General features: G+C 36.3%; 1 protein-coding gene across 9 annotated transcripts in view; it reads right to left on the reverse strand.

The window, feature by feature from the left end:
• The window catches only part of RIC1 (RIC1 homolog, RAB6A GEF complex partner 1), a 151,616-nt gene that overhangs the window by 49,202 nt on the left and 90,011 nt on the right, over positions 1-12,403 (reverse strand). For 4 of the 9 annotated variants that reach the window (XM_061425350.1, XM_061425346.1, XM_061425349.1 and 1 more), the window contains 3 exons: positions 8,008-8,150; positions 7,574-7,710; positions 1,005-1,096 (listed from right to left, as the gene is read on the reverse strand). In XM_061425350.1, the coding sequence (XP_061281334.1) occupies positions 1,005-1,096; positions 7,574-7,710; positions 8,008-8,150 (372 nt within the window). The remainder of the gene's footprint in view (positions 1-1,004; positions 1,097-7,573; positions 7,711-8,007; positions 8,151-12,403) is intronic. The other 5 variants (XM_061425348.1, XM_061425347.1, XM_061425352.1 and 2 more) reach the window with 5 other exon arrangements.

The following is a 12,403-nucleotide window of genomic DNA, read 5'->3' on the forward strand; positions in this document are numbered from 1 at the left end:
AATGTTCTATTTCTTGACCAAGTTGTGAAAAGATGGATGCTTGTACTATAATTATTTGTAAAACTGTGACTATCTTGATTACACACTTCCCCATTTGTTTTTATTTTATAATATGAAAATTACAAAGGGTATTATAAGTTCTATGTCAAAAATTTGACAGTGTATATGAAAGAAACCAATTCCTAGAAAAATATAACTTGCCAAAATGACTGAGGAAGAGATAGAAAAATCTGAATCTTCTGTAAGGCTATTTTAAAAATGAACTGGCATTCAATTTTACTTTGAAAACCTTCATTATTTGAATCAAGTCAAGAAAATGATTTTACAAATGAGCTTTAAATGTGCTTGTTAACTAAGGCACACTCACTAACTCAAAGGCAAGTCAACACTGATGTCTTAAAAAGAAAGGATTAGGGGCTTCCCTGGTGGCTCAGAGGTAAAGAATCCACCTGCAGCAGACATAGGTTTGATCTCTGGTCCAGGAGGCTTCTACACGCTGTGGAGCAACCAAGCCCATGTGCCGTAACTCTAGATCTCAGGAGCCAAGCCCATGTGCCACAACTACTGAAACTTGTGCCCCCTAGAGCCTGTGTTCCACAACAAGAGAAGCCATCTGCAATGAGAAGTCCAGTGGCCCCCACTCACCACAACTAGAGAAAATCCTGCACAGCAACTGAAGACCCAGCACAGCCAAAAATAAACAAAACCTCCTCCTGATGTTATTTAAAACAATAAAGAACCTAAATTTTAACTGATTTAACCTTAACTTGTGACTCAATTTCCTACCACTGAAAAAAAGCTCACAAATTAAAACACCTAATCTCCAAAACCCTTTATATTTGCTTGCTTCAATTAAAATACTTTTACATTTTATATTAAGGTTGATTCATAAATTATAAAAGGCACAACAAAGTTCCTAAGTGTGTTAATAAGAACATCTTATGTTTTTTAAAAATATTATTTTTGGCAATAAGTCTTAAAATACAGGCATCTACATTTATTACCTCGCACAACCAAATGCCATCAGTCGATACTTGTTATTTACTGCTACACAAGTTCCATCAACAACATCTTGTGGCCAAACTCCATGAAGCTGCTAAAATTAAGAAAAATAGTTAAGATTTAAAATGTATTCTCCAAATATACTTCAATTAACATAATTCCCCTTCAGTAAACATAATTTCATAAGGTTTTATATGGTTCTTTATATGGTTTCATCTGGATAGGAAAACATCCCATCAGGACTACCATCTGGATTTTTTCCCTTAAAATCTCAATTTCATTAACTGGTTTAATAAATATTTCCAGATGAGTTCAGTCCAGTGCTAATTCATTTATAAAACACTAAAAGATGGATATCTGATCTCTAAATTCAAATTAATTGAAGACAATTTTCCTATTAAAATGTAAACCTCTTGATGGTAGAAACTGCATCTAACTTACTCACTATTCTTCTTCTTCCCACTTAGCACATAGTGTTTAACTTTCCCAATCAATGGGAATTAGTCAATTTTATTTGGTCTATCTCGTCTCTTGAGAAACCTGTATGGGGGTCAAGAAGTAACAGAACCCTGTATGGAATAATTGAATGGCTCAGGATAGAGAAAGGAGTATGACAAAGCTGTTTATTGTCACCCTGTTTATTTAACTTATCACAGAGCACATCATGCAAAATGCCAGGCTGGATGAATTACAAGCTGGAATCAAGACTGTCAGGAGAAATATCAACAATCTGAGATATGTGGATGACACCACTCTAATGGCAGAAAGCAAAGAGGAACTAAACAGCCTCTTGATGAAGGTGAAGGAGTAGAATGAAAAAGCCAGCTTAAAACTCAATATTAAAAAAAACTTAAGATCATGGCATCCAGTATCATCACTTCACGGCAAACAGAAGGGGAAAAGGTGGAAGCAGCAACAGATTCCTCTTCTTAGGCTCTAAAATCACTGCAGATGGTGATTGCCGCTATGAAATTAGAAGACGATTGCTTCTTGGTAGGAAAGCCATGACAAACCTAGTCAGTATGTTAAAAAGCAAAGACATCACTTTGCCAACAAAGGTCCCTTATAGTCAAGGCTATGGTCTTTCCAGTAGTCATGTACCAATGTGAGAGCTGGACAATAAAGAAGGCAGAGTGCTGAAGAATTGATGCTTTGAATTGTGGTGCTGGAGAAGACTCTTAGGAGTCCCTTGGAAAGCAAGGAGATCAAACTGGTCAATCTTAAAGGAAATCAACCCTGAATACTCTTTGGAAGGACTGGTGCTGAAACTGAAACTCCAATACTATGGCTACTTGATGCAAACAGCTGACTCAACCGGAAAAGACCCTGATGCTGGCAAAGACTGAAGGTAGAAGGAGAAGAGGGTGACAGAGGATGAGATGGTTGGATGGCATCACTGATTCAATGGACATGATCTTTGGCAAACTCCAGGAGATGGTGAGGGACAAGGAAGCCTGGTGTGCTGTAGTCCTTAGGGTCTTGAAGAGTCGGACATGACTCGGGGCTGAACAACAATGACATTCTTTAGAAGTGATTAATGATTTGTCAATTGCTTACTATTCTCTTTTACTCTTTTGCTTTATAGTATAATAACATGGTATATGGCAGCCTAACATTACATCTCAGATCTACCACTCACTTGTAAAAATGACTTTGTGACATTGTCAAGCTTCAGTTTTCTTTTCTGTAATTACCTCTTAGAGTGTTTTGAAGTTTAAATGGGAGTAGATATATTCAATACATGTAACCCACTTAATATAATGCCTGGAATTCAACAAGTTAAATAAGCTTCGATGAATAAATGATATTATTATTAAGCTTTATATACTACTTAATTTTGAATACAGACACAGATTCAACTCTACTGTCTGTTTTTATTTGTCAGATCAAGGGCATCTTAGATCATATATTCCAAGGTAAAGGTCACCATGACTGCTAGTTTAGTAAGCACAAAAATTAGCACACTATAATACAGCACTTTATTTTTGGATTCTCACAACAGTAAACATTAGATGATCCGATATAATTAAGCTGTTCAAAACATAATACTATAGATTTTTTAAAATTCCTAAATAAACTATATAATCAACTATCTAAATATGAAATGTTTGCTTCTTTGTAGGAGTTTTATTTATTTTACTTTAATAATAAAACTATACTTCAGATAATGGAAAATGGCAAAAGAGAGCAATGAGCATTATTTCTTTGGACTACTGTCTAGACTGGAATTCATTCATTCATCCCTACCATAAAAGTCTTCCAGGCACCCACTATTCACCAGATGCTGCTCTAGATACTGAGGATACTGCAGATATTCAAACATACTAAAATCCTCAGCTGTATCCCTGCCTTACATTTGTTAAGAGACTGACAATTTTAAAAAATTGTACAGTATTACGCAGAAAGTTGGTAAATGCTACAAAAAAATAATAAAACAATTATGGAGAAGAGAGTGTATGGGGAAAGGATGTAATATTAAACTATTTTCCCTATGATGAAGGTGCCTCTCAAGGAAAGTACTGAAAGAGATAGAGCAACAGAAAGGCCCTGTCACAGCAGCATTTCTGGCATGTTCAAAGATAAAAGAAACTTGTGTGGCTGGAGTGGAGTGGAATAAGGGAAGAAGTAGTAAAGGAGGTAACGGATGAAATAGCAGGCCAGATTTATAGGGCTTTGAAAGCCACCATGATGAGACCTTTGACTTTTTCTCCATTTCATATATAGGGAGTCATTTGGAGAGTCTTTAATTTTTTTAACCCTATTATCAATTATGATACATTAAAGAAAAATACCAAAACCAAAAATGTACATCATAATAATATCACAAAGGAAACACTTGTGAAATTACCACTCAGCTAGGAATTACTAGTACCGAAAGTCTCCCAATAGTGTCACTCCTGATCAATATACCCTCACCCCAACCACAGAATTAACCAATATCCAGATTTACATGGTAATCACTTTCTTTTTTTCCTTTAAACTATTAACACTTAAACATGCACATACAAACTCTAATTCAGAGCTGCCTAGGTTTTAAGACTTCCTTCTGCTTTATGTAAAATAGAATCACAGCACATACTTTTTTGTGTCTGGCTGTTTCCACTGAATATTTTTGTGAGATTCATCCATATGTTGCATACAGTCTTGTTTGCGCATTGCTCATTTTAGCTCACTGGGCCTCTGGCCTCCCCTAGCTTCTGAATTCCTTACTGTTCTGTTAGCTCTCCAAAGCCTTTAAGCACATTAAAAAAATTATTTCTTCTCCAGCTTTTCTAGTTGACCCCAGCAGGTTTTGTCCTAAAACTCTAGTCCTACTAAAGGGTTCTGAGCAGAGGAGTGGCATAGTCTGACATATTTTAATAGATGTGTCTACTGTAGTTTTACAGTGTATACTGTAAGTTATACATAGTGTATATGTGTGTGTGTGTGTATATATATATGATGTGTATATAGATGTGTATACTGTATAGTGGCTGTAAATTTGTACAGCCATTATAGAATGCCAAACAGGAGTTTTTATAAGGCACTTAAATAATTTCTAATATAAATACACCATTAGAGTATTTCCCAATTACCAGTAATACATATGTAATGTTTTCATGTAACTTATATTTTCTACTTATAACTTCCTTAATAATGTCCATCTACTTTTCATTATTTAAATCCTTAAATTACTAGAAAATTTTCTTTAACCAAATACTAATAAAAGCTGATATTCAGAAATGAGTCAATTACCTTCCAGCTCTAACATGTTTATTTTCAGGAAATAAATTTAAATCCCAAACATACGTCAACAAAATGAAAAGGCAGTCTACTGAATGGGAGAAAATATTTGCAGATCACACATGTGACAAAAGGTTATATTCAAAATATATAAAGAACTCATGTATTTAATAACAAAAAAATTGATTAAAAAAGGGGGCAGATGATCTGAACAGACATTTTTCTAAAGAACACATCAGATCAGATCAGTCACTCAGTCGTGTCCAACTCTTTGCGACCCCATGAATCGCAGCATGCCAGGCCTCCCTGTCCATCACCAACTCCCGGAGTTCACTCAGACTCACGTCCATCGAGTCAGTGAAGCCATCCAGCCATCTCATCCTCTGTCGTCCCCTTCTCCTCCTGTCCACAATCCCTCCCAGCATCAGAGTCTTTTCCAATGAGTCAACTCTTCGCATGAGGTGGCCAAAGTACTGGAGTTTCAGCTTTAGCATCATTCCTTCCAAAGAAATCCCAGGGCTGATCTCCTTCAGAATGGACTGGTTGGATCTCCTTGCAGTCCAAGGGACTCTCAAGAGTCTTCTCCAACACCACAGTTCAAAACCATCAATTCTTCGGCGCTCAGCTTTCTTCACAGTCCAACTCTCACATCCATACATGAATACTGGAAAAACCATAGCCTTGACTAGATGGACCTTTGTTGGCAAAGTAATGTCTCTGCTTTTCAATATGCTATCTAGGTTAGTCATAACTTTCCTTCCAAGGAGTAAGCGTCTTTTACTTTCATGGCTGTAATCACCATTTGCAGTGATTTTGGAGCCCAAAAAAATAAAGTCTGACACTGTTTCCACTGTTTCTCCATCTATTTCCCATGAAGTGGTGGGACCGTAAGGATACCCAAAAAGTACCTGAAAAGATGCTCAACACCACTAATATAAGAGAAACGCACATCAAAACCACAATGAGATGTTACCTAACACCTGTCAGAATGGCTGTTATCAAAAAGACAAGAAATAATTAAGTGCTGGGACAATGGGAGAAAAATGAACCCTTATGCATTCCTGATGGCAATGTAAATTTGTACAGCTACTATACATCCATGTTCAATGCAACATTGTTTATAAAAGCCAAAATATGGAAACACTTAAATGTTCACTGATGGATGAATGGATAGAGAAAATTTGGTATATGTACATACACACACACAAAACGGAATACAGTTGAATCAAACAACATGAGGGTTAGGGGTACCTATCCCCCACAGTAGAAAATACACACACAACTTTACAGCTGGCCCTCCATATCCATGGGTCTGTATCTGTAGATTCAAGCAATTGCAGATTATAGAGTACCACAGTGTGTATTTATTGAAAAAAATCCAGGTGTCAGTGGACCTGTGCAGTTCAAATCTATGTTGTTCAAGGGTCAACTGTGTTTAGCCATAAGGAAGAATGAAATCTTGCCTTTTGCAATATGCTGAGTGAAATAAATTAGGCGAGAAAGCTGATACCATATAGAAAAATATACTTTAAAAACTTAAAATTCTTTCCAGTTAGAGAGAGTAGGCTGAACATGAATATTTAGTTTCACTGACTCTTAAAACCCCAAATGTGTAAGTTGGCTAGGACAGAATGGGAGAGGAGGTAGTATCAGAAAATTTTGTAAGCTGGGAAGCAAGCGTATGAGTAGAGTCCTTCACTAGCAGTAAGGAACACTTTGAAAAACAGTCAAATTTGCATTATAGGTTACACAAAGGGCTTGGGGAATTAAAATATCTCTTAAAAGCTGAACTAAAAGCAGCAGGACTGGTTCAAAGACTGTTTATTCAATGCCTGGGTCTGCTTAGGTTACCTCCCACTCTGAGCAGCTAAGGAATATTCTACCTCCACTCCAAGAGAAAACTGAAAATTTTCTTTAGAGAAAAACAAAACAAAAATCTCAGTGGTCTCTAAACAACACTGAAAATAGGGATATGTGGGAGTTTACTTCCTGAATTTGGAATCTCTAGTCTAACTCTTTCATAACTCAAAATCCCAAAATACTGGGCCAGCCAGGTACATCGTCTTTGGAGAAGACTGGATAAGGCGTGGGGAGGAAAAAAATAACCCAGTTAGCTCACGTTATGAAGAGCACAGTCAACCAAACCCACCAAATCCCACACAGCCTTCGGGGAATCTAAATTTTTATTCTGGGTCTTTGTCACAACCAAATTCATACATTAACTAATCAAATATTTACCATTAACTCTGAAAGGATCTAAGAGTAAAGGAATATAGGGAATCCTTAGGATGATGATGATGGACAGCCCCCACATGCAGCTGTGTTAAAGGTATGCATAGCAAGCAATCCATCCAGAAGAATCCAAGAGAAATTTCTTCAAGATGACGAAACAAATACTAATACAATCAAAATCACATTATCTATATTGGAATGATGGGAAGAACTTACAGACGTTGTGGGACCAGGGAAGAGGGAAGTAAACAGTCATATTCCACAACGGCAAGTCAATAAACACAGCCTAAAAACTAAAAACTACAGGAAATACTCAGAGTAGTGGAGATAAACAGCAAAATAACCAATAAAGGAGTAAAAAGTAGTTGCCTCTGAGAATGAACACTGGGCATGAAGAGAGGAAAGGAACGATCACTTTTCATTAACATGTCAAAAGACTTCCTTGTTTATGTATAGTTAAGACTTCTTTGTTTATGTTAGTTGTATGTATAGCTTTGATAAAAAAAAAAATTAACCACTCCTAAAATCTTAAATAAGGAAAACTGGAGGGGGATTTAATGAAGATTAAAATTAATAAATGCAAAATTGAAAAACAAACATTGAAAGTAAATCCTACCTCTGCAGTAAATCTACTTGACACTGGTGTAATAAATCCAACTTTACCATCATTAAACACAACAGCAAATCCATCAAGTGTGGCACAGTATTCCATGTCTCTAATGTGCACATCTGCAAAACCCAGGAATGAACCTGCTGATGAAAAAATAAGTATTTGAAATATGAATATAAATATAGTAAATTAATTCTCTTACACTTTTGCTTGCAAACCATGTAAGAACAGTTAAAAGGTTGAAATTTGAAGACCTAACAGCACTGAACAAACTACTCCTTCCTACACACACACGCACACTCACTCAACTCACTCTCCTTTCCTCCCTTGCATAATTAATTTCAAAGTAGAAAAATCAATGTTCATCCATAGAAAATATCTGTCTATATTATATAAAATATTAAACACCTGGTTCTATCTCATGTAAAAAGTATTACTACCTCTAGATGACTGCAGGTCTACTGAAAAGGGTACTGTACAAAGATTAATAGCTTTCCTCCCATTTGTCATTCCTTCCCAGTGAATAAGATGAAGAAGTCCATCAGAAGTAGCAACCAGGAGATCTTCCAGCACAGACTGCAAACTGTAGGGAAGCAATAAGCAATTTATCAGTTATCTTTTAAGAAAAGCATACTGGGAAAGCAATGAATATAACTGCTCTGGAGAATATTCAAGCAAAGACCATGAAACCACTTATAAAACTGCCATTTATCAACAATTTCACTATACAGTAGTTTATCCATGTATAATTCAATCTAGATCAGAAATTCTGGGGGAAAAAAAAAAAGACCATAGTTGCTATTATTACAAACCTGACGGACTGAGTTTAAAAACCAGACACACTGAAATGACAGATTAGAAGATGGAAGGATAAGTGAAGCTGAGAAGAAAGGAAAGAGGCAGAGAAACCATAAAAATGAACTAATGATAGAATGACAGTCTAGAGCTAGGGATCGTAGTGGTTCCCATTCTCTACCCCTGTCCAAGAGAACTTTCACCAGTGATGGAGATATTCTGTCATCCGTACTACTGAACACAGTAGCCATTAGCCATGTGTGGTGACCGCACATTTGAAATACCGAATGAGTGTAACAAAAACACTAAATTTTAAGTTTTATTTTATCTACAATTAACATTTAAGTCACTTCATTTGACTAGTGGCTACTGTCGTGGAAAACACAGTTCCAGACCACAGTATTTCTAAGGTATCACAGAATCTCCTGTTAAACGGTCTGGGCTCTGTGACAGGCGCTATGCTTGTCGAAGATTCAAAGGTGAAGAAATATAGTTTCTCCCTCCAGAAGACCTCTCAGGTAACTAAGTACTGAGAATAAATTATGTAGTATGAGCTCAGCATTTATTAATACTTGCAAAGAGCTTTAACAATTACAGTTTCCATGGCAATAAACACCTAATTTGCTTACTCCTATAATGCTAAGCCTGGAGGGCAGTGTTATTTACATCTGGTACCAAATGTTTATGGGAGGAAGGTCAAGAGTGAGGAATAATCCAAAAATGAAGCAACAAAGATACTGGCAGAAAGAAAGAAAGAGAACCAATGGAAACTTGGCATCAAGAAAGCCAAGGGAATCGTGAAAGTCAAAGTGTCAGTCGCTCAATTGTGTTTGACTCTTTGCGACCCCATGAACTATATAGCCTGCCAGGGTCCTGTGTCCATAGGATTTCCCAGGCAAGAATACTGGAGTGGGTTGCCATTTCCTTCTCCAGGGAATATTCCTGACCCAGGGATCGGACCCAGGCCTCCTGCATTGCAAGCAGACTCTTTACCATCTGAGCTACCAGGGAAGGTCTCAAGAGTTATCAAATGCTATAAAAAAAATTGAGTATAAGAAAGAATGAAAAATGTATGTCTAATATACACTCTATTATATACTATTAAATTAGCTTTCACAGTTAAGAGGTTAAAAGTTTACTTCAGAAATATTTTAATTCATAATGGTGAAAAGAATGTTTTTCAATGTTTTCTTTAACCTTCATTTCTTTGGAGTCCAATGACTTATTCTACTATGTATTTCAGATAATTAACAATTTACTGTATTTTCTTCCCAACTATAAAAATATTTTAAAAGATTATCCCCTTATTGAGCTCCATCTCTGGAACATCAGAGCATTTGTAATCAATTACAACTTCCAGTTTAAAGAAAGTTCATCTTTTATTTTATTTTTATTTTTTTATTTATTTTTTTAAAATTTTATTTTATTTTTAAACTTTACAATATTGTATTGGTTTTGCCAAATATCGAAATGAATCCATCACAGGTATACATGAAAGTTCATCTTTTAAAATATTATATATTCTTTTATTTCAAATTTATATTTTTATGTGTAGCATGTGGTGGCTAGAATATAAAAACTTTATGTTTTAGACCTGCTACTGCAAGATCAAACCAGTCAATCTTAAAGGAAATGAACCCTGAATATTCATTGGAAAGGCTGATGCTGAAGCTCCAATACTTCAAGCACATGAAGTGACGAGCTGACTCACTGGAAAAGACCCTGATGCTGGGAAAGACTGATGGCAAAAGGAGAAGCAGGTGGCAAAGAATGAGATGGTTAGCGTCACTGACTCTATGGACATGAATTTGAGCAAACTTTGGGAAATAGTGACAAACAAGGAAGCCTGCTGGGCTACAGCTCACGGGATCACAAAGAGTCAGACATGACTTAGTGACTGAACAATAACAACTGCATGTCAAAAGAAGTAATTTAGTGGAGCAGTCACTGGACTTCCCTGGTAGCTCAGTGGTAAAGAATCTGCCTGCAATGCAGGTCGGGAAGATACGCTGGAGACGGGATAGGCTACCCACTCCAGTATTCTTGGGCTTCCCTGGTGGCTCAGCTGGTAAAAAATCCATCTGCAGTGTGAGAGACCTGGGTTTGACCCCTGGTTGGGAAGATCCCCTGGAGAAGGCTACCCACTCCAGTATTCTGGCCTGGAGAATTCCATGGACTGTATAGTCCATGGGGTCGCAAACAGTTGGACACAACTGAGCAACTTTCACTTTCAGTCACTGGTTTACCAGTGATCTTCATTCAGTAGGAGTCAGCCTAGGTTTATTTCAAATTGCATTCTTTCTCTTCCTTTCTCATATGTCCCTAGAAAAATCACTGCATATGATGGTTAGGAACAAGATCAAGGTTAACCTCCAGTAATTTAACTGCCTGACAGACAAAACTCAACACTCCTTTGACAAAGTTAACAGAATTCAGAATCTCTACCATCGTTCACCATGCTGTGACAAAAAATGACCAGGCATCTGAATAAACAAGAAAACAGGATCCAGAGTTAAGAGAAAAATCCATCAATGTAAACTGACTCATAAAAAATCCTGATGCTGGAATTAACAATGACTTTACAATAACTGAGACAAACATGATAAACAATCTATATAAAAAGATAGACCCTTCTTGTTTAATTGAAAATAAACAAACTTTCAGTTAAAGGCTGACTTCAGATGTTAAAGTACTGAATATTTCCATAGTTTAGTAAACAGGTCTTGTTCCAAGTCACCCAAGTGTTTTCCCTCACCACTGATTCCTGTTCTCACAAAGACCTAAAGGATTGATTCTGGGCATCTGGGGGATGTCAAGATCCTATACAAATAATCAGTATCCTTGGGAAGATCCCTTGGAGAAGGGACTGTTTACCCACTCTAGTATTTGGCCCTGGAGAATTTCAAGGACTATATAGTCCATGGGGTCGCAAAGAGTTGGACACGACTGAGCGACTTTTACTTTCACTTTTCTTTCATGTATGTCTTTGTATGTGGCACTGATTTTTATTGAAAATAAAAATCACCCTGGGTGTAAGTAAACACAGAATACATATAAATATACTCTAAGTTATGCCTTTAGAGAGAGGTTCTCCAATCACTAACTTCTATGGGCTTTACTAACAGCTATGTGATATCCCAGGGGTGTCTGTTATTGCTGTTATTATTCAATTAAGGATCTTAGAAGCAGAATAATAGGATTTTGGAAGGAGAATAACAGGATTTTGGAATCTAATTAGTCAAATATTCTTAATAGGAAATATATAATTAATAATTACCAATTCTCAAATATATAAATATGTTTGTTACCTAATTAATATTAAATACTATATATACTACATGAGGCTTTCTATGTGCCTGGGAAAAAGGAAGATAGAGAATAAACCGTAAAATTTATTAGCATTTATTATTAGTTAGAAACACAGTAAGAGTTTTAATTAAAAATTATATTAGTACTTTTTTTTTTAAATTAAAAAAATTTTTTTGTACTGGGATATAGCCAGCTAACAATGTTGTGACAGTTTTAGATGAACAGAGAAGAGCCTCAGCCATACATACACATGTACCCATTCTCCTGCCAGCCCCACTCCCATCCAGGCTGCCACATAACACTGAGCAGAGTTCCATGTGCTATACAGTAGGTCCTTGCTGGTTATCCATTGTAAGTATCGCAGCGTAGTACTTTTTATTTTCTAAACATACTCTATCCTTAATCAATAACAAGAAAAAGATGTTTAACATTTAATCCTATTCCTTCTTCAATAAAAAACTAAAGATGGCAGTACTCTTGCCATCTTATGCCTATAAGCAGCAGTCTGTCCCTGTCTTTATTTGACTTATTTTCAGCAGTTTTCAGAGAGAAAACAGAAGGCTAAAAGCCCAATTTTCATACCTCCTCACTCAATTGAAAATTATATAGGAATTCTCCAACTAAATTTCCAGGAGGTCCATGTTACAGGTGCTAATAGTAACACTCATCTGAAATACAATCATTTTACTGACGTTTTGAGAGAAACCTTAGAGATTTCCAATCATCTAAATA

The sequence above is a fragment of the Bos javanicus genome, chromosome 8 (assembly GCF_032452875.1).
Source record: "Bos javanicus breed banteng chromosome 8, ARS-OSU_banteng_1.0, whole genome shotgun sequence".
NCBI classification, from domain to species: Eukaryota; Metazoa; Chordata; class Mammalia; order Artiodactyla; family Bovidae; genus Bos; species Bos javanicus.